Source organism: Harmonia axyridis, chromosome 6 (assembly GCF_914767665.1).
Source record: "Harmonia axyridis chromosome 6, icHarAxyr1.1, whole genome shotgun sequence".
NCBI classification, from domain to species: Eukaryota; Metazoa; Arthropoda; class Insecta; order Coleoptera; family Coccinellidae; genus Harmonia; species Harmonia axyridis.
In genome coordinates, this window is record NC_059506.1 from 37,540,772 (window position 1) to 37,564,615 (window position 23,844).

The following is a 23,844-nucleotide window of genomic DNA, read 5'->3' on the forward strand; positions in this document are numbered from 1 at the left end:
TTTTGCTTTAACTGTGGTTTTTCCCTTCAAAAAGCAATATTTTATCAGCACACGAAATTCTTTTTTTTTTCATCTTTTTTCAAATAACAAAAGTAGCTATACTCAGAACGCAATATCTCACAAACTAACGGTCGGACTGCTGTCAAATTTTGACACGTATCGTTTGAAGGTTGGTACTAACTAAAAACCATATGGATTTAATACTAGCACCGCCTTCTGTGCATCAGACCGGATACTTTTCAATTGGCCTAATACATCTCAAATTGACCGAATCATCGATTTCCTCGAATTTCTTTCACAACGATAATCCGTCCGCTCGAATCCACACCCGAACGGTTTTGCCCGATCGTTCAAGTCCGGGGACGAATTCCGGACGTGGAGAAGGGGGGCCGGAAAAAAAGCGCAGTTTTCCCGGAAATTTCCCGGAACGCCGCCTCCGTAATTATATTCCGACGCTGATGAAAACAAGTCGGGTCCGCTTTCGGGAATGCTGCACAAAAACGGGAACGCCAACAGGATGAGTAATAGTTGTCCGTTTGTAACTCCGGGAGTATGTTAGGAGGGATCCGGAGAGTGTCGGAATTGGAGGCTGGGGAAGATTAAAAGAACATTTAATTGCTGGGGAGTGAGCCCCCCCCGGTTCGAGGGACGTGACTTGGATGGACCTGCAGACGTCGGGATCGACAGGAGAAGGATTTTCGGGAATTCGGGATTTTTTTTGTTCAGCTATAGAACTTTAAATTGCAATAAAATAAAGATGGATTATTCGATTGACATGAATTTTATTAATCCGCAAGATAATCTTGTGGCATTACATTTTAAATATGATTTCTGGCATATGACCGCCACGGCTGGCTCGGATGTAGTCCAATCTGGACGTCCAATTTTCGATGACTTTTTCCAACATTTGTGGCCGTATATCGGCAATAACACGGCGAATGTTGTCTTCCAAATGGTCAAGGGTTTATGGCTTATCCGCATAGACCAATGACTTTACATAGCCCCACAGAAAGTAGTCTAGCGGTGTTAAATCACAAGATCTTGAAGGCCAATTCACAGGTCCAAAACGTGAAATTAGGCGGTCACCAAACGTGTCTTTCAATAAATCGATTGTGGCACGAGCTGTGTGACATGTTACGCCTTGTTGGAACCACAGCTCCTGGACATCATGGTTGTTCAATTCAGGAATGAAAAAGTTAGTAATCATGGCTCTTTACCGATCACCATTGACTGTAACGTTCTGGCCATCATCGTTTTTAAAGAAGTACGGACCAATGATTCCACCAGCCCATAAAGCGCACAAAACAGTCAGTTTTTCTGGATGTAACGGTGTTTCGACATACACTTGAGGATTAGCTTCACTCCAAATGCGGCAGTTTCGTTTGTTGATGTAGTCATTCAACCAGAAGTGCGCTTCATCGCTAAACAAAATAAAATGGACGTAGTGAACAGTAATGCCAACTTAAAGTTTTATACCTCGAAAAAAACACTCATTAGATACAAAACTCGTACTTTTGTAATTATCAAGAACACGAAATTTCGAACGGTCATATCTACGGAACCCCCTAGTCGAATTTTTCCCGAAATTAACTGAGATCCTAGTCTACCCTGAAAATTTTAAGTTTCAAGGTTTCCCAGTCTGAGACCGTCAGATCGTACGGCCGAACAGAATTGAATTGCACCAATCATTCTGATCACGGTGAAGGTCACCGTACATTCGGAAGAGCACTTCCAATCTCAATATCAATAACAATATTCATTATAAAAAGTGTGGAATAAACATGGAAATCCCGGTAATTTTATCTTAGCGAGTGCTCAAGCTTAATTTTATTTGGGACCATCTATAGCCCAAACTGTACACCCATACCAAATTTCAACACAATCGGAATAGAATTGTGGAAGTTAAGGCTGTTCCAAGGATCTGTGGACACACAGACCGACATACAAACACGTAACCAAGGTTGTTCAGGATAGTCTCCAATGCATTTCGCAATTTTTTCATTATGAAATCAGTGACCAGAAATGTTTTAAACCCGAAAGCGCTTCCTCTACACCTTCAGCAGAATCGGGGGCAAAAATTATATCGAATATCACCCAATAAATCCAGTTCTTCATTGTGTAGATAGAAACAGTTGCGTGAAAATTGCACGCCCCTGATTCCATCCACAGAAATAATATTGGCTTCTAGAAACGCAAAAATATCTCTACTTCCAACCAAAATTCGAACTGAAAATATGTCGAACTGCAAGATTTTTTTCATTTTCCTATCATCTGTTTAAACCTACGTTGATAATTTACGAACTATGAGTCATCTGAAATGAAAAACATATTCTATAAAATTACATAAGAATATGCCATCTGTTTACGGGGTGCAGTTGGAAGTATTTTTCTTTATACCGTGTCGCGCAGTCTCCTCTAAGGTGTTTGTTTACGCGAATTAGCCGAAACTTTGCGATCAAGATACCTGTGCTTTTGATTTCAGTAGATTTCGCGGACATTTTGTCTCATGTGATGAATGTTATTCTGGTAAATTGAAGAGGATTTTTCGAACAAAAATGTAAGTATTTTCCATTCTTTTAATATAAATCGTATAATAATGTGTTCTTATTATGTTTGTTGATTTGTTTCTAGTATCATTCTTCAGTTCGACGAAGATAATTGAAAACTACGATGAAATGGAGAATATGACTGTGGACTGTGGGTTTTGGTGATTTTTATTATTTCCTGATCATTTGAGAATCATTCAACTGTATCTATACACTCTGAGATTCGGAAATTCGACTTTAATGGTTCATCATTTGCATAAAGTTAATATAAAAATTGAAATTGAATTTATCTGAATCTTAGAAGGTTGGAAAATTTATATCTGTGCGCATCCTAAGAGTACAGAGTTCTCTCTGGCCTGCTTCTTGGGAAATATTGAAGTTATTCTTTCGTTTTCGGTGAATTGCAAGTATTTCTCTATAAATAGGTATTCGTGATATTGAATGATTGAGTACCGAGAATATTTTAATAATTATTTATTATTTTCAGGTGTAATAGCTGATGGATATTTGTTACTATGTTGGAACAGAAGTTTCGGTCTTTTGGTGTTCAGTGATTAATGTTATGGTGAAACATTGTGATCGAGATATCTGTGCTTTTGTTTTCAGTAGATTTGGCGGACATATTGTGTTGAGAAATGGATTTTGTTGTGGTGAATTGAAGAGGATTTTTCGAACAAAAATGTGAGTATTTTCGATTCTTTTTATTTAAATCGTATGATAATGTGTTTTTATTATGTTCTTCGGTTAGTTTTCAGTATTATTTTTCACTTCGTTGGAGGTGATCAAAAACTGCTAGGAAATGAAGAATATGACTGTAGGTTTTGGTGATTTTATTGTTTCCTGATCATTTGAGAGTCATTCAACTGTATCTATACATTCTGAGATTCGGAAATTCGACTTTAATTGTTCATCATTTACATTAGTTTAATAGAAAAATTGAAATTGAATTTATCTGAATCTTAGAAGGTTGGAAAATTTCATATCTGTGCTCCCTTAAAAAAAACGAAAAATTAAAAGTTCCTACATGGGGAGTTTATAGCATTCTTTCGATTGATACGATGACGTAGATCGCGAAAAAGCCTGCAGTTAATCCATTAGTCCATTATTTCAGGATTTATAGGCTGTAAACTGAAATTTTCCAAGAAAAATTCAATAATATTCTCGAGATTGTCAATTCTCCTATAGGCAAGATACAGGCCTGAAACTTCAATATGTTGTAGATCACATCTCGATCTTCAAAAAACATTTTGTTTGAGGGGGCTATGACCAATATTTCGGGAGATATTACGGTTTTTAGGGGGAAATTCAATTTTTACGGTTTTTTTTCCAAATTTCGAGTTCAAAATTCTCATAAACTGTGAGCCCTACGAAGAATCGGTAAGCGATGTTAGAATTAGCCATCCCCAATGAGCCGAATTCCGTACTCTCCCGAAAATTTATTATGCGAAAAATTTCACGAAAATTTTAAATACTTGACCCTTAAAAAAAAAACGAAAAATTAAAAGTTCCTACATGGGGAGTTTATAGCATTCTTTCGATTGATACGATGACGTAGATCGCGAAAAAGCCTGCAGTTAACCGATTAGTCCATTATTTCAGGATTTATAGGCTGTAAACTGAAATTTTCCAAGAAAAATTCAATAATATTCTCGAGGTTGTCAATTCTCCTATAGGCAAGATACGGGCCTGAAACTTCAATATGTTGTAGATCACATCTCGATCTTCAAAATACATTTTGCTTGAGGGGGCTATGACCAATATTTCGGGAGATATTACGGTTTTTAGGGGGAAATTCAATTTTTAGGGTTTTTTTCTAAATTTCGAGTTCAAAATTCTCATAAACTGTGAGCTTTACGAAGAATCGGCAAGCGATGTTAGAATTAGCCATCCCCAATGAGCCGAATTCCGAACTCTCCCGAAAATTTATTATGCGAAAAATTTCACGAAAATTTTCAATACCTGACCCTTAAAAAAAAACGAAAAATTAAAAGTTCCTACATGGGGAGTTTATAGCATTCTTTCGATTGATACGATGACGTAGATCGCGAAAAAGCCTGCAGTTGACCGATTAGTCCATTATTTCAGGATTTATAGGCTGTAAACTGAAATTTTCCAAGAAAAATTCAATAATATTCTGGAGGTTGTCAATTCTCCTATAGGCAAGATACGGGCCTGAAACTTCAATATGTTGTAGATCACATCTCGATCTTCAAAATACATTTTGCTTGAGGGGGCTATGACCAATATTTCGGGAGATATTACGGTTTTTAGGGGGAAATTCAATTTTTACGGTTTTTTCCCAATTTCGAGTTCGAAATTCTCATAAACTGTGAGCTCTACGAAGAATCGGCAAGCGATGTTAGAATTAGCCATCCCCAATGAGCCGAATTCCGAACTCTGCCGAAAATTTATTATGCGAAAAATTTCACGAAAATTTTCAATACCTGACCCTTAAAAAAAAACGAAAAATTAAAAGTTCCTACATGGGGAGTTTATAGCATTCTTTCGATTGATACGATGGCGTAGATCGCGAAAAAGCCTGCAGTTAACCGATTAGTCCATTATTTCAGGATTTATAGGCTGTAAACTGAAATTTTCCAAGAAAAATTCAATAATATTCTGGAGGTTGTCAATTCTCCTATAGGCAAGATACGGGCCTGAAACTTCAATATGTTGTAGATCACATCTCGATCTTCAAAATACATTTTGCTTGAGGGGGCTATGACCAATATTTCGGGAGATATTACGGTTTTTAGGGGGAAATTCAATTTTTAGGGTTTTTTTCTAAATTTCGAGTTCAAAATTCTCATAAACTGTGAGCTTTACGAAGAATCGGCAAGCGATGTTAGAATTAGCCATCCCCAATGAGCCGAATTCCGAACTCTCCCGAAAATTTATTATGCGAAAAATTTCACGAAAATTTTCAATACCTGACCCTTAAAAAAAAACGAAAAATTAAAAGTTCCTACATGGGGAGTTTATAGCATTCTTTCGATTGATACGATGGCGTAGATCGCGAAAAAGCCTGCAGTTAACCGATTAGTCCATTATTTCAGGATTTATAGGCTGTAAACTGAAATTTTCCAAGAAAAATTCAATAATATTCTGGAGGTTGTCAATTCTCCTATAGGCAAGATACGGGCCTGAAACTTCAATATGTTGTAGATCACATCTCGATCTTCAAAATACATTTTGTTTGAGGGGGCTATAACCAATATTTCGGCAGATATTACGGTTTTTAGGGGGAAATTCAATTTTTACGGTTTTTTTCTAAATTTCGAGTTCAAAATTCTCATAAACTGTGAGCTCTACGAAGAATCGGTGAGCGATGTTAGAATAAGCCATCCCCAATGAGCCGAATTCCGTACTCTCCCGAAAATTTATTATGCGAAAAATTTCACGAAAATTTTCAATACCTGACCCTTAAAAAAAAACGAAAAATTAAAAGTTCCTACATGGGGAGTTTATAGCATTCTTTCGATTGATACGATGACGTAGATCGCGAAAAAGCCTGCAGTTGACCGATTAGTCCATTATTTCAGGATTTATAGGCTGTACACTGAAATTTTCCAAGAAAAATTCAATAATATTCTGGAGGTTGTCAATTCTCCTATAGGCAAGATACGGGCCTGAAACTTCAATATGTTGTAGATCATATCTCGATCTTCAAAAAACATTTTGTTTGAGTGGGCTATGACCAATATTTCGGCAGATATTACGGTTTTTAGGGGGAAATTCAATTTTTACGGTTTTTTTCTAAATTTCGAGTTCAAAATTCTCATAAACTGTGAGCTCTACGAAGAATCGGTGAGCGATGTTAGAATAAGCCATCCCCAATGAGCCGAATTCCGTACTCTCCCGAAAATTTATTATGCGAAAAATTTCACGAAAATTTTCAATACCTGACCCTTAAAAAAAAACGAAAAATTAAAAGTTCCTACATGGGGAGTTTATAGCATTCTTTCGATTGATACGATGACGTAGATCGCGAAAAAGCCTGCAGTTGACCGATTAGTCCATTATTTCAGGATTTATAGGCTGTACACTGAAATTTTCCAAGAAAAATTCAATAATATTCTGGAGGTTGTCAATTCTCCTATAGGCAAGATACGGGCCTGAAACTTCAATATGTTGTAGATCATATCTCGATCTTCAAAAAACATTTTGTTTGAGTGGGCTATGACCAATATTTCGGCAGATATTACGGTTTTTAGGGGGAAATTCAATTTTTACGGTTTTTTTCCAAATTTCGAGTTCAAAATTCTCATAAACTGTGAGCTCTACGAAGAATCGGTGAGCGATGTTAGAATAAGCCATCCCCAATGAGCCGAATTCCGTACTCTCCCGAAAATTTATTATGCGAAAAATTTCACGAAAATTTTCAATACCTGACCCTTAAAAAAAAACGAAAAATTAAAAGTTCCTACATGGGGAGTTTATAGCATTCTTTCGATTGATACGATGACGTAGATCGCGAAAAAGCCTGCAGTTGACCGATTAGTCCATTATTTCAGGATTTATAGGCTGTACACTGAAATTTTCCAAGAAAAATTCAATAATATTCTGGAGGTTGTCAATTCTCCTATAGGCAAGATACGGGCCTGAAACTTCAATATGTTGTAGATCACATCTCGATCTTCAAAATACATTTTGTTTGAGGGGGCTATAACCAATATTTCGGGAGATATTACGGTTTTTAGGGGGAAATTCAATTTTTAGGGTTTTTTTCTAAATTTCGAGTTCAAAATTCTCATAAACTGTGAGCTTTACGAAGAATCGGTAAGCGATGTTAGAATTAGCCATCCCCAATGAGCCGAATTCCGTACTCTCCCGAAAATTTATTATGCGAAAAATTTCACGAAAATTTTCAATACCTGACCCTTAAAAAAAAACGAAAAACTAAAAGTTCCTACATGGGGAGTTTATAGCATTCTTTCGATTGATACGATGACGTAGATCGCGAAAAAGCCTGCAGTTGACCGATTAGTCCATTATTTCAGGATTTATAGGCTGTAAACTGAAATTTTCCAAGAAAAATTCAATAATATTCTCGAGGTTGTCAATTCTCCTATAGGCAAGATACGGGCCTGAAACTTCAATATGTTGTAGATCATATCTCGATCTTCAAAAAACATTTTGTTTGAGTGGGCTATGACCAATATTTCGGGAGATATTACGGTTTTTAGGGGGAAATTCAATTTTTACGGATTTTTTCCAAATTTCGAGTTCAAAATTCTCATAAACTGTGAGCTCTACGAAGAATCGGTGAGCGATGTCAGAATTAGCCATCCCCAATGAGCCGAATTCCGTACTCTCCCGAAAATTTATTATGCGAAAAATTTCACGAAAATTTTCAATACCTGACCCTTAAAAAAAACGAAAAATTAAAAGTTCCTACATGGGGAGTTTATAGCATTCTTTCGATTGATACGATGACGTAGATCGCGAAAAAGCCTGCAGTTAACCGATTAGTCCATTATTTCAGGATTTATAGGCTGTAAACTGAAATTTTCCAAGAAAAATTCAATAATATTCTCGAGGTTGTCAATTCTCCTATAGGCAAGATACGGGCCTGAAACTTCAATATGTTGTAGATCACATCTCGAACTTCAAAAAACATTTTGTCTGAGGGGGGCTATGACCAATATTTCGGGAGATATTACGGTTTTTAGGGGGAAATTCAATTTTTACGGTTTTTTCCAAATTTCGAGTTCGAAATTCTCATAAACTGTGAGCACTACGAAGAATCGGCAAGCGATGTTAGAATTAGCCATCCCCAATGAGCCGAATTCCGTACTCTCCCGAAAATTTATTATGCGAAAAATTTCACGAAAATTTTCAATACCTGACCCTTAAAAAAAAACGAAAAACTAAAAGTTCCTACATGGGGAGTTTATAGCATTCTTTCGATTGATACGATGACGTAGATCGCGAAAAAGCCTGCAGTTAACCGATTAGTCCATTATTTCAGGATTTATAGGGTGTAAACTGAAATTTTCCAAGAAAAATTCAATAATATTCTGGAGGTTGTCAATTCTCCTATAGGCAAGATACGGGCCTGAAACTTCAATATGATGTAGATCATATCTCGATCTTCAAAAAACATTTTGTTTGAGTGGGCTATGACCAATATTTCGGGAGATATTACGGTTTTTAGGGGGAAATTCAATTTTTACGGTTTTTTTCCAAATTTCGAGTTCAAAATTCTCATAAACTGTGAGCTCTACGAAGAATCGGCAAGCGATGTTAGAATTAGCCATCCCCAATGAGCCGAATTCCGTACTCTCCCGAAAATTTATTATGCGAAAAATTTCACGAAAATTTTCAATACCTGACCCTTAAAAAAAAACGAAAAATTAAAAGTTCCTACATGGGGAGTTTATAGCATTCTTTCGATTGATACGATGGCGTAGATCGCGAAAAAGCCTGCAGTTAACCGATTAGTCCATTATTTCAGGATTAATAGGCTGTAAACTGAAATTTTCCAAGAAAAATTCAATAATATTCTCGAGGTTGTCAATTCTCCTATAGGCAAGATACGGGCCTGAAACTTCAATATGTTGTAGATCACATCTCGATCTTCAAAATACATTTTGCTTGAGGGGGCTATGACCAATATTTCGGGAGATATTACGGTTTTTAGGGGGAAATTAAATTTTTACGGGTTTATTCCAAATTTCGAGTTCAAAATTCTCATAAACTGTGAGCTCTACGAAGAATCGGTGAGCGGTGTTAGAATGAACCATCCCCAATGAGCCGAATTCCGTGCTCACCCGAAAACTTTCTGGAATTTCTTATTTAAGAAAGGTTCTTTCAAATTAGAACTAGAAAGATCCGTTCTCAACAATAGGTTGCACTTCGGGTACGTAAAGTATGCAATAATAGAAAAAAGCAATTTTCAAGATTTTATATGAAGATATTCGAGAAAAACCGCTCCGGACTGAGAAACTTTCGAGCTGTGTAAAGTTATATATGAGATGTCATTTATCAAGTTGTTTTTGTTATTGGTTACTTTCTAATGATATGATCCTCCTAAAAAAACATGAATATTTGTGTATCTAGTTATTTTACCTAACTCACAAACTGAATTTCGACCAACTAAGATCTAAGATTGAATTTTATTGATCTCATTCCAACGAAATCCTAGTTAATTATTTTTATATCCGACCAGCTTTGGGGCTTAAGGATTTACCTATAAAAAACGTCAAATATCCGATAAACTCAGGATATAAACCATTAAAAGCTTCAAATACCTTTCGAATCTGCTCTAAACTACACAATAGAGAACTGAACCAAATTTATAAGGATTCACTTCGACTTGAAGTGCTGAAAACCAATGGCATCACCATCAATGACAAGAGCAGAAATGACATAATCTTTATGGAAAAGAGGCTTATGCACTCAAATACTTCAAGAACAAGCTCACGAAAAGGCAATACAAGTCTGGTGTGATTTCAAACAGAAACCCATAAGAGATCGAATAGAAACAAAGAAGTCGACCGAGATGCGTATTGAATTACTCTGTCTCCAATGACCTGAAGAGATAATTTGGAATTATCTCTATAATTTCTTCGTCTAGAGCAAGAAAAATCTATGTTCCCCATCTTGGTAACGTCTAAAAACCTGTAAATCGTAAAAAGCGGTTTCATCGACTGAAACCTCTTCCATACCTCTCCACTGGCCACAGCCTCCCCAGGTATGAACAGCTCCGGATAGATCTCGTCCAGGAACCACTTGAAGCTCTTGCATCCCAGCCTGCTCCTCAGCCGCCTTCTGGAGGAGACGTCCCCGAAGTCCCCCTTGTCGTTGCCTATCCTCTGGTAGTAGTACTTGGCGTACTCGTCCAGCCAAACCTCCGCCAACCTGACGGAGTTCCTCCTCAGGACGTTCACTCCGCTTCTCCACTTGTATGGCGACCTTTAAGACAGAGAGGGAAAGATTGGTGCTAGAGGCTAAGCAGGTTGAGGGAACCCTTACCTCTTCCTGAAGATGTGACCCACGTGGGAACAGGGCACGATTTCTAGAGTGCCGCCGCACATCCAAGTCTTGAAGGAGAGCTCCAGGTTCTCGCCGCCCCAGATGTCGAAGCCTTCGTCGTAGGTGCCGAGTTTCTCGAAGAATTCCTGGGGAAAAAGGAAAAAAATTGTTACGTGTTGGTTGTCTCGATAATAAGCTTTTTGCATTGTGAAATATTCTCGGAAAAATTTTACTTTATTCGTCAACGCAACTCCAAGAGTGATGAAGCTTGGTATCAACGAGAAAAAAGTGGTATGGCACTGGCGGAGCCTATCATTTGTGCGCCATGACCAGCTCTTATCTAGTGACGTGTTATGCAGTAATAATAGCTTTTCCATGTAATAAATTAATTTTAAAAAACCTCGCACTCACATGGTTTGAACTTCTATAAGATGTAATCTTCGAAAATCTTTATTAATTGGTTGCTCAAAAAATCAAATGTAGCATTTCGTCAGCTGATACAGTGAGTACGTCATTTCTGGGAAATTTTTTTCGTAAACACTTTTTATATGAAAAATAATATAGGGAATTATTTGAACAAGGATTACGTTCCTCGATTGAGCATAGCCAAAAATATAACTGGGCGGATTATTTCATTTCATGTTCATTGTTTTATGAGATAAGTTAGCAAATATTTACCGAAAACTGACACATTCTGAAACGAAAACTGTTCAGAAATTATGAAGCAGTGTTGTGAACATTGTTTTGTTTCCAGTGAAAGTCATGCATATGAAATTTAACATAAGGTCAATGTACAAAAGAGATTCTTCCATAAATTTGGAAAATAATCTTGAAATCGTTTAATGAGAGCATGCAAAAATTCAATGAGCCAAGGTTTCTCTAGCCGAAAATATGTATTTATAGGAGTAGATAATAATTGATGATCATATGTATATTCTACAGCAAATACAGGACCATAACTCAATGCAGTGATAGTTCTAGTTAAAATAAGAAGTTCTTTCACTTAAAATTCAAACGCTTATTTTCCCAACTCGTTTCGAATTCATGGAAATAAATGAAAAAAAAACAACTGCCTGTTTCTCGGAAGGGATTCGAAATAGAAAAAAATTACTAGAGAGAACTTCTCATTTCAGTGATGTCCTGATCTTTTGAATCACTTAATATACAGGGTTAGAACTATTTAGAGGGCCAATACAGGGATATCGATCATCGTTATAAAGACAAGATGGTTTAAGCTACAAAAAAGTTGCGTTATTTAACAGATCGAAAATATCTCCAATGGTTCCCGAGATATCTCGAAAAAACCAAAAATTGATATTTTTTTTCTGTATAACTCATTTGTTTTTGGAGATAACTTCACAAAAGTTGGTTTAGAGCCATTATTCAATATAGAGATACTAATGCTGTCTTTAGATTTTCTCTGTTTTCCATTGTTTCAATGTCGCGATAGTCAAGTGATGATTTCACATAACAACTCTTCAAATTCGCGTACCTAGGCTCGATATTTTTGTAGAGTGTTATACATTATTGAATTCGTAATTTTTTTCTTTATCCCCTCATAAGGAAAACCAATATGCCGCCCATAAGAAAAAAAATGACTATCGCGTCTCTGAAACAGTGGCAAACAGAAAAAATCTGAAGAAACCATCAGAATCACTATATTGGATAATGACTACAAACCGAATTTCGTGAAGTTATCTCCAAGATCAAATGAGTTATACGGAAAAAAGAAAATCTGGATTTTCAGTTTTTTCGAGATATCTCGGGAACCAATGGAGATATTTTGGATCTGTTAACACCAACACACTAATCCCTAAATAACGCAACTTTTTATAATTCAAGCCACCGTGTATCTCTAACGGTTTTCAATATCCCTGTAGTGCCCCTCTTAATAGTTTTAACCCTGTTTAACACTCTTGGTGGAATTTGGAAGAGTTTTTTTGATGCAGCGTCTAATTTTCACAGATGTTCCACTATTGACGCGTTTTTTAAGAAAAACGCCAACACTAAAAGTCTCTACAAAAACACCGCAACTCATTATTATTGTTATTGATTCACCTAGCCCAATTGACGATTTAATGACAATGGTGGTGACAATGCCAACATGGGATAAAGGATTGATGTTATAACAAACTCTTGAATTTCAATAAAATTTTTTGGTTGAAGATCGAAATAGTGAGTTTGTACAATTAATGATCAAAACAACCTGATAATTGATAAACACCATTCAAATTCGAGACAATATACCTCAAGAAACTTTAAAAAAATCAATGCAGTCAAATCCGTCGATCCAAACATCCCTCCAAACTTTCTCAAACCCGACATATACGGCATCGCTTTTAGCGTCGTTTAGTCCGAACCCGCATCAATTTCGATACACCCCGCCATGGCAAACGTCACTTGTCACCCGCGGGATCGATCCCGCAGGATACGAGACGTTCCCGGCTTATCGTCGTCCATCCCCTAATATTCCATCAGGTCATGAATATTCAGACGAGCGTTTCGCTCGGACACGTCCGTCCGGCAGGATTATTAATACGTCGCGGAACTTTCGGTTTTCCCAACGCGGCGCGGCAACGTCGACCGTGACGTTCCGCACGGCTCCGTCCGTGGCCCCGCATAATCGCCGCCTCGACCCCGTCCGTGGGATATTTTTCTTCGGGATCATCCTCCCGGAGTTTAGGGACGCCGGGAATCGGTTAATTCCAACGGAGAGGGTAAATTAGGGGTTCGAATTGGGGGATTACGCCCCTCATTTGTTTCGGCCCGGAGGATCCCGTCACGTCGAATTTCAAGACGGGCCGGATTTATGGTGGTGGAGGTGGGGGGAGAGGAAGTCCGGTGACGGATCGTTGGGATCGGGTGTGAAATATTTTGGAGGGGGGGGGGGCGTTTTTGGAGAATCCTCGAGGGTGGTAGAGGAGGAGGCTATGATTTACGCTGGGACTGAGATGTTGGAATGGTAGATTTTCATTAATAGGTCGATGATTATATTGTTTGAAAAACGCTTCTATTTTCTGGATGGACTCTGTTTGAAAGGAAAAAGATCAAGCACCTGAATTTTTGAAAGGTGATTGCCGGTTAATTTAAAATGTTAGTAATATTTTTTTTCTACAACTGCTAAGGAAAGTAGCGTATTCTTCACATCTTACTCAATTTCAAAACTATGTATTGCTCATACTGTGAGAAATATTATTTCTCACGACACTTTGCTCTCACCTCGCTTGGTAGACCAATGAAATTGGCCTTTTGAGTCGTTTCTATGGAAACGCAATGAATTAGCACATACTGCCAACGAAGGCCATTTTGATTTGAATCAAGTCCATTACTTGAATTATTGAAATTTGTGCAGTTGTACGAAAAGTATAGTGTGCAACATGTGGAGAAAGTCCTTTGCTCGCTCGTGTCTTTCTTTCACACTCGTGAGAAAAGTTGCACTTTCCCCACTTGTTGCACAATATACTATTTGCCTTCAATATTTTATTGAAAATAGTGAAATAACTAATAATTCAGTTAACTCACTTCCGTCTTTATAACAAAAATTTTCGAAAAACCAACCCAACCTCAACCCCTAACGAATCCATCAACCGCATCGAACAACTAATTAATTCGTTTCCTGGGCGTCCGCCTTACGCTCCTGATTTACGCACGGTTCATCCCGGGCGCAATTGATGCTAAACAAGCGGGGGAATCATGTCGGCTCCAAGGGCGATAAATTTCCGGAACGTTCGGGAGCTACGGCCGATTATGCCGATAAATATCGTTTTTCCGTCGGCGAACGACCATAACTCAAGGGAGAGAGCGTAACGTCCTCGGCGAGGCTATGCCTGAATACCGGCCGCCTCCTTCGATTCAAACTTCGGTTATTAGGCTGATCGAATATTCGGGAGGTTGTTTATATTCTTCAGCCAATTAACTGCGAGGCCGTTAATCTTCAAGTTTTTGAGAAAGTCCGGTACGGTTCAGCGCGCTTCTTAGCGTCGGTTGGGGGATTTTTTTTAAGATTTTTCGGTCTCGAATTGGGATATTCTTTTCTTTATCGTTTAGGCGTATCTGCTTAAGCCAGAAATATAGTTAGGCGACGCGGAGCACACCGACGTAATGTACGAAAATCTGGAGCGCTGGTTTCGCTATAAGCGAACATACTAGCACAACTTGACGCTCTAGTTGACGGCGACCGTCGCCTTCCGATTCATGCATGTGTCCAGAGCTGGCTGGCCTAAGAACCATTCATATGGGAAGCCGGTCCTGAATACCGGAGAGGTAACGGTCAAGGCACCTAAGGAAGTTGTCTGTTTTATCGAGGCCATTGACTACCCCCTTGGATTTCCATGAAGCACTAGGCTAGAGAACAAAAGATCTACATGGTCGCAGTTCCCGGAAGGCTGTCCGAGCCACAACGACCTCAATTCAAATAATAATAATAACCTCCTTGAAGCCATCCCAACTACTGAAGTTCATCAGAACTCTAGAACTGGATGGCGAGCTGTAAACTACGACGACTGAAGGCTAGAACAGCTCTGATGGGAGGCACAAGGTCGTGGTGCAATGAAACCTCCTTGAATCTAAAAGCTGGAGCTGCCATGGACGTTGTCATATTTCCTTATATTGAAGAAGAACTCTCAGTGAATTTTTGAGCAAGGTATAGAATTAAAATTGAATTGGTGGTAGTTCTGAAAGAATGCTTTCTGATCAATCTAATCAGTTGTCAACTCGGTTGACTGTTGAAAACGGATAATTAACATTTGAGTGTCGATATACCTTTTAAAAGACCAGACTCTGGTCTTATCTCTTGATACAGATTTCACTGCCTCATCAATCCAACTTCAATCGAGTCGGCGTGGGATCCTTAACGACAAACTTCCAGCATGCCGATTCGACTCATCACACATCAACCACATTCATCGAAGCGGGCGTCCACGCGACCCGACAACTTTCCGCGAAGGTGGTAAAGGTGGCCACCCACGCCGATATTTATCGACGGCGAAAGTACGATCCGGCATATCGGCGGAAGTTTCCGGTTCGTCGGGCCGATTTTCCGCTCTCGCGGCCCGTTGTTTTCCATTAGCGTCGCGACGCCGCCGAAAGAAAGATTTCTGAAGGGATTGGCGCGGATTCCGGGGCGTTTTGTGTAGCTGACATTTTCGATTTGGCTGCGTCCCCCTTTCTTTCCGCCCGCGGCAATTTAGGCTGCACAGGTGTGGGCTCCGGAGGCGTCGATTTTTCCGGCCGCGGTGGATTTTCCGGCCGGCTTGCGCCATTTGTTCTTCAGATGGGGCGCGACTGATGACGACGTTTGATGCGGGTTTCGAAGGAAATGGATCGTAGAGGGAATTTCCGCTTTTAAGAGGATGGAAATCGAGCGGCGTTTTCCTGTTTTGTTTCCTTCGGCGTTGTTCGCGTTGCTTGAATACCTTCACGGTCGGTTTTTTTTTGCAATCGTGATTAATGTGAGGCTGTCGGTAACTGACGTAAAGCTCTAAACGTATAAGAGGTACGGTTAAATTGTAGGTTCAGAGAGAAACGAGAGATTCCTCGGATCGTTTCAAGAAAAAAAAGTCCTATAAACATGGGCCCGCAAAAACTTTGTTTTCGAGAAATTTGATTTTTTTTCAAATTTCTTTTCCCTTTGCAAGATATCAAACTTGAATTTGGCATAGACTCAGAACATTAATAACGGAACGGAAAAAGCATTGAAACTGATGCATTTGTTTTGATGCCAACATTCGTCACTCCTTGTCTGACGGACACTATAGCAGTAGCGTAACATAATTTGATTAATTTCGAAATGATCAATTCATGCTCAAAAATAGTTAACAATGTGATTTATTCATAAAAATTCTTTCGTGATTCAAAAGGGTCAATTATTTCTCAGTTTGAAGATTAAGCTATTGTGTAGTTATGAAAAAAGGATTCCTGATGAAGCATTCAACAAACAAATCAGGATTCTCCACGCCTATAGCTCGCACACACAATCGGCTAGCTCGATTGTGATTGGCGACACTAAACTTCCACCTCTCTTGTATTCGAGATCGAGCACAAATGTTTACTTTCCGTTTCTATATTCTAAAAGTATATCCAATATCGGGTATAACTAGAATAGTAACGGACCTATGATAGAGCCTTGGGGGATTCCGGGATCTCTCTCGTATTCGGGATAGAGCATAAATGTTTACTTTCCGTTCGTTCTATCTATATTCTAAGGGCTTAGATAATACCATTTGCCAGGAAATAATGAACTAATATTCTTAATTTCTGCCAATTTACCAAATTCAACTGTAAGCAAATTATCGATTAACTTTTTGAATTTTTGAAAGATTAATGCGACGAAGAGTACCCTGGAACAGTCACTAATGAGATTTCATCATTTTATAAATCCTCCATCTGTAGGATTCGGTTTAATTGGTCTTGGTGGCTCAAAAATTCAATTTTATTATTTTTTCTTTCGGCCATAAATTCAGTACGCCTGAAACTATCGCTTTGCGACTTTCAGGGTTTTTCATGCAAATTTGATGGAATTTCTGTTTCTGTTAAAAGAATCCTATCATTACATTTGAAATTTCGGAGTAAAATGAACAAAACAACGAACTTCTGACTTAGCGCCCCCTATCGAAAGCAGCAAAAACAAATTTATCATGACTATATTTTGTCCTAAATCAACAAGATATTATCTTTCAGACGAGATCTAGTTTGCTCAAAAATGTTGAGCCAAACTGAAGTTACAGGCATTTCAATCAGTCAGATTTCTCCCTTTCACCTACCCTTATTTGATGTCGTAAAATCGAAAGTGACAATTCAAAAAGATAGAGAATTTTACAAGGACTACAGTGATAATATTTTTTCTTCAACTTCGTATGGAACATTTTCGAGTAAAATTCATTTTTCTACTCGACGATAGCTATTACGCCCCTTAGCGGTAGAGATATGAACAGTGTGTTCTCTTGAACACTTTAGTGTTAAATTTTTTTACCGATTTTTTTACGATGGGTGGATCCTTAGATATAGTCGCTTACCTCGCTTATTTGCCCACCCTGTACAAAAAATGAATGAAGCGATCTCTGTACAGAATACAATGAATCTGCAATGAGAAAGGTAGTGGTTTTCGAATGCGCTTCCCTAGCATAATCCTCACCGATATCTTTCGGTCCATTCGACGCACATACCGACGTCCCGACGCCTCTATACGTGACAACGCTCCCATAGTCCGGACGCGGGCATTATTAAGAGATCATCAACGCCATGACGGAAAAACGTGTTTTCGCCCCCGATCGGCCGGTAACGATCTATACGCCGCCCCTCGTTACGCGTCGAAATATCCGATGAATAGGGCCGGTGATGAATGATGATGATAGCGTCTAATTCGGACGCGACGCCGACGAGTACACGTTATCATATCGGACGCCGGGAGGGAAGGGGAGATATATGGACGCTCAGCCGTTAGAGGGGAGGGGGAAGATGGATTTCGGGCAGGTGACGCGGTGAAAATTCGAATATTCAGCGATTATGTTGTCGCATACTCGATATTGAGAGGTTGAACGTGAAAAGAACGAATATTCTCTATGTTTATTTACTTGGAAGATGGGGTACCCCATGGATCCGTCCTTGGTCCTATGCGTTTTTCAGTGATCGCAAGAAACCCCGTATGAGTGCTCTAAAGTATCTCCAAGGAACCTCGAAAGAGCACTGTAGGTCAGAAGTTGTGGTGATATTTGAGATATTGTCAAGGTCTTCGAATATAGATAGAACGAACGGAAAGTAAACATTTGTACTCGATCCCGAATACAGGAGACATAGAAGTTTAGTGTCGCCAATCACAATCGAGCTAGCCAATTGTGTCCGAGCCATAGTCATGGAGAATCCTGATTTGATTGTTGAATGCTGTATCAGAAATCCTTTTACCATTACTTCAAAATAGCTGAATCATTGAACTGAGAAAAACATTGACCCTTTTGAAACACGAAAGAATTTTCGTGAATGAATCGCATTCTAAACTATTTTTGAGCATGAATTGATAATTTCGAAATTAATCAAATTATGTTACGCTACTGCTATAGTGTTCCGTCAGACAAGGAGTGACGAATGTTGGCATCAAAACAAATGCATCAGTTACAAGGCGATTTCCGTTCCTCTTATTAATGTTCTAAGGTCAAGGTAGATGAAATTTGCACATTGCAGATCGGATATGGATTTAGTTGAACACACAGAGCTGGTAAGACTACTAGGTGAACCAGTAGTGAACCCACATGAGATACTAAACAAGGTATCCATGTACGTTAAGATTTACAAATTTTGTCGAGATCTGCTGTGAATTATTTAGCAAGGTATGGATAAAAAATTTAACTGATGGCAGTTCCAAAAAACTGGTTTTTGGTCAATTGAATTACGTTTAGCAATGTTGACGGGAAAACTGATAAAAATCGTTGATTTTGTAAGAATTCATCAAAATATAGATAGATGGTTCATAACACAGTTAATTTCGTTTTGAAAAATCTTATTTTCTTCTAGAATATAAGACCAGCTCCGGAAATCTCAGAGTTATCTCCGACACTTATAAATTGTGATGTATTCGTTGTAGTCGAACAATTTCAAGTTTCATTTGAATCTGTTGAATTTGGATGAAAACATTGTAAATATAGGGTTTTTAAAGGCTTAAGCTACTCTGGAGATCATTTAGGGCTATATGTGTTTTAACAATATATGAAACTCGTTTTTATTCAATTTTCAAACGACAAAAATCTCGACAACAATCTCTTGATACAGACTTAACTCTATGTAAAGAGAATTTGACAGCTACCCTGAGGATCATTTAGGGTCATAAGTGTTTTATCAATATACGAAACTCATTTTTATCCATTTTTCAAACCAAAAAAATATCTTTAACATTATCTCTAACGAGAATTTGATACGCATCTGTGATGTTCGGTATTAACGAGAAAAAATTTGTATGAACGATAAACCTCACGCCTCTCACTCACCCTGTCTATGCTGAACAGGCCTCCGGCCATGGTCGGACTCCAAACAGGCTCGGCCGAGTTCTTGTGCCTTTTCTTCTCCCTGTCCGGCACGGCGTGCCAATTGAACTGCAGGTTCCAATCGAATCCCCCTACGTTGACGCCGCCACTGTCGTGGTAGTGGTACTCCAAGGTGGTGTCATCGATGACGTCGATCACCGGACAGACGACGGTCGTGGTATTCTTGGCTATCCTGTCCAGTAGCGGCTCCAACCATCCGACCGTGCATTCGCAGTGGGAATCTAGGTAGGTCAGGACTTTTCCTCTGGCTTTCCTGGCACCTGGAACGAAAAAGGGTGGAATAGTCTATAGTAGTAAGCCGGCAGATCTATCTTATACTCGTATATCTACTTTTTCGGTTTAGGTCGTTAAAATTTATTTCTACTGGATTTTTATCTAAGTACACTTTGGATAGTAGGTCGATTCAAGCTCAAGACCAACTCATAACAAGAACATACTCTGGTTAACGCCTCGGCCAACAATTTCTATTGTCGTTAAAAGCACTGTGTCTAGATCAGGTATTATAGGACTTCAGAGTAATGAACATAGATAGAGGGAGAATATGTCATTTTCAGTAAGCAAATTTTGTCCTCAACATGAACTATCGAATTTGACCTGAAGCGCGCGGAAATGAAAGCATATCAGTGATACGATACTTCACTCAATTCGCGAGTTTCTCCACAAAGAACGCACTTCTTATGTCCCATAGTGAATCAACGTTTCATATTAATTCAAAATATATTGAAATAAATACCTAAATATATCAGAAATTCAGAAAACAAACTTCAAGCGCGCCAAACGACGTGAAACAGCCGATGACACTAGGAGAGCAAAAGTTGCCAAACCTTGGATTTCAGCAAGTAGATACAGAAAATAAACAGGTAATCTTGATTCCCACAAGCTCTAAGCTTCTTAAAGGGTCCACAGTCTTTCCTAAGAGTTGTTACAGCAAATATTGAACATGCCCAGACAAGCCTCGAAGCTGTTGGTACACTCAAGGCGAGTTGTACACTCCGAATCGCAAGTATCGCGTCTGTACCCTTTCCAATTTGCACCGTCCATATTAAAACGAGGAAATCGAATAATCAGTTCGGACCCTCACGTATTGGAAGTATTGGAAGATGATGAACAGATCGGATTGACCCGTGAGGTCGATAAGGGGGGCGCGGGTTGAATAAAACATAGCGCCCGGGCGTAATCCCGCAAAAAAAGGGGATGTTCCTGGAACGCGCGGGTCCTTTGTGACGTGTGCATGCATGCCTCAAACCGGACCATGCGAGGAGATTTGTCATCCGATAACGAAGCGTCGGGCGTAGAGTTACGTGAGATATCGATACGTTTGTCATTCGACGACCTGGATTGTCTGGAATTCCTGGAATGCGAAGCCAACAGTTGGTTTGCTGTCGACAATAGGGATAGGATTAGAGCGGATACTCGTTTCGTTTTACGATTCAAAACTTGTCGAAGGTTATCCGTTGGATGCAACCATAGAGTAATGAACATAGATAAAGGGAGAATACGCAATTTTTACATGTCCCCAACATGGTTAAATTACGTTGTCGGATTGTGATATATTTTCAAATCCACAATTTTAGTATATCGTTATGAATGTATATTATATTGAATGAAATATATTTGTTTGAGTGATTCCCGATTAAATATGCAAATTTGAATATTTGGAATCCGATATTTTTCCTAATTGACGAATTTATAATAAGCAGAATATTTATTATTTTCTGTATCTACCTGCTGAAATCCAAGGTTTGGCAACTTTTGCACTTCTAGTGTCATCGGTTGTTTCACGTCGTTTGGCGCGCTTCAAGTTTGTTTTCTGAATTTCTCATATATTTAGGTATTTATTTCGATATATTTTGAGTTCATATGAAACGTTGATTCACTATGGTACATAAGAAGTGCGTTCTTTGTGGAGAAACTCGCGAATTGAGTTAAATATCGCATCACTGATATGCTTTCATTTCCGCGCGCTTCATGTCAAATTTGATATGATAGTTTATGTTGGGGACAAAATTTGCTTACTGAAAACGACATATGCTCCCCCTATCTATGTTTATTACCCTGTGGACATGTCAATTGAGCTTGCAAAATCTACAGAAGTCTTGATGACGACTCTTACTTGAATGTTTATATTACCAAGTGACTTCTTCGGGGGGGTGTACCAAATCATAATCTTCGGAATTTGTTGTTTACCTGAGAGAAACCGTTGGCTAACTTACCAAGGAGCCTAGCTCTAATCAGTCCCTCCCTCTTCTTGGCTCTGACGATCTTGACCTTGGGCTCTTTGGCCCAGTACTCCTCCAGAGGGTCCTTCAGGTGCTCCATGTCGGAGAAGTCGTCGACCAGGACCACTTCCTCGATCAGGTTGGCGGGAGATCGGTCCAGGACTGAATGTACAGTCCTGAGCAGCACAGACCAGGCCTCGTTGTGGAAACATATTATCACCGACGTGCTTGGCAAGTCGTCTGAGTATCTGCCCTCCTCTTTACACCTGAAAAAATTGCGATCATTAACTAGAGCCAATTCGGTACATTTGTTTGAGGTTGAGAGATTGAGCGATTTATCTGTATATCAAATTTCCTAGATCAACATTATTATAATTTCTTGAAATGAGAAAAAAAAAAGATGAACTTTCACAAATATTTATGAAAATGCAATTGTTTCGCCAGGTTTTTCTCTATTCGACTAAGAAATACATGGAACTACTTCTAGTCTTATGTAGGTAATAAAAGGACTTCGCAAATCAATTGAACAATAGCAATACACCTTCATATGGTATACTGATGATTCAGCTTCAAATAGAGGCACTGGGATAGGAGTACTTGGGCCTAAATTGAGACTATCTATGTACGAACCTCGTCAATGAACCCCTGGTTTAAAGAGTGAATGGGTAGCTGACAGCTTAGGTGTCAAAAATAAACTGAAGGGGCACAATGAACAGCCTGACCACATCGAATACTTCAGAAAACCATAAAGACAGAGTTCCCTGATATCTTGGAATTGCCTTGATACCACAAAGCAACTGGTTAGAGACAATAATGGCAATAGAGGCCATGAAACAGCTGCTGAACTTGCCAAAAAGTCATCAATGGTGACATCTGCTGGACTCAACCCTCTCGAGGGGTTGTACTAATGTCCAGATTCAGCCACAAACCTAGTCAAGTCAGTTCTTAAACATCTCCATGTCAGATTTGCCACTACATACTTTAGAAAATCTCCTGAGAACTGAGTGGGTAGGGTATAAAGACAAAAAAATTAAACTGGTAGCAGTTCTGAAAGTCTTAACCCTAGCCAAACGTACCCTATAATTTAATTAGATCTAAGACTTTATATGGGACGTAGAAGAACAATCAAGAGAGACAATTGATGAAAACGACGCATCACTCTAATGAAAAAAATCTCTGAATTAAGTTTCGTATTTTTAACAGCTTTCAATACTGACATTAAATCAGAAAGCACCCTGTATACGTAATATCCAGACCGTAAATCGCGTCAATTAGACAAGGCGTCAACATCCCCTAGCAATTTCAAAGGCCCATATCATCGGAAATAATAAACCAAAAAAAAAAAAAATAAGTAAATAAAAAACCCTGCGTGGAATTTTAAAAGAGACACCCCAGCTGCAAGGCCCTCGTGATCAGTCGACGCGGAAGCCTTCAATTTCCAGTCTGGCCCATTCATACCGGCGGTGCCGCCACCCTCTAAAAAACCCGGTTTCCACCTACGCTAATGAATAACAATGAACTCGACTGAAAAAAAAAAAATTACAGCGCGAAAAACACAGGTAAGCGACACGGAAAACACATCTAGTAAAACCCCGCGGGGGGCAGAATCGGCCTCTTTTAAAATTCGCCCTCGAGCGACGATCCGGTGGTGGGGTGAAGGCCAGTGGCGGCGCTAGGGCATTTTTCGATTCTCAACCAGAAACTATAAAAATGATGACGCTTATTCATCCAGCGTGGAACTATATTATTTATTTATTTGTTAATGTCGTAGATTACGAAAATGCTATTAGTTGTGAGATCCGTGCATAAATTCAGAACTTATAGCCTGAAAAGTGAAATTTTCGAAAAAATGTTAAATATTTTATCAGGCTGTCATCTCTTGGTTTAACAAGATATGAACTTGAAATTCTCGAATCTTATAGATAATCTCCCAATTCACATAAATTGGTTTTATTTGAGGTCTCTGCTGTCTATAGTTTTGAAGATATAACGTTTTTTATAGAGGTCTAATTTTCACCAATTTTTTCCTTTCTTCCATATTCGATATTTCGAAAACCACGAAAGTTACGG

General features: G+C 38.9%; 1 protein-coding gene across 4 annotated transcripts in view; it reads right to left on the reverse strand.

The window, feature by feature from the left end:
* LOC123681844 (putative polypeptide N-acetylgalactosaminyltransferase 9) overlaps positions 1-23,844 on the reverse strand; it is a 161,059-nt gene that overhangs the window by 15,026 nt on the left and 122,189 nt on the right. For all 4 annotated transcript variants that reach the window (XM_045620155.1, XM_045620157.1, XM_045620158.1 and 1 more), the window contains 4 exons: positions 21,769-22,040; positions 19,499-19,815; positions 10,524-10,669; positions 10,217-10,463 (listed from right to left, as the gene is read on the reverse strand). In XM_045620155.1, coding sequence (XP_045476111.1) covers positions 10,217-10,463; positions 10,524-10,669; positions 19,499-19,815; positions 21,769-22,040 — 982 coding nt within the window. The remainder of the gene's footprint in view (positions 1-10,216; positions 10,464-10,523; positions 10,670-19,498; positions 19,816-21,768; positions 22,041-23,844) is intronic.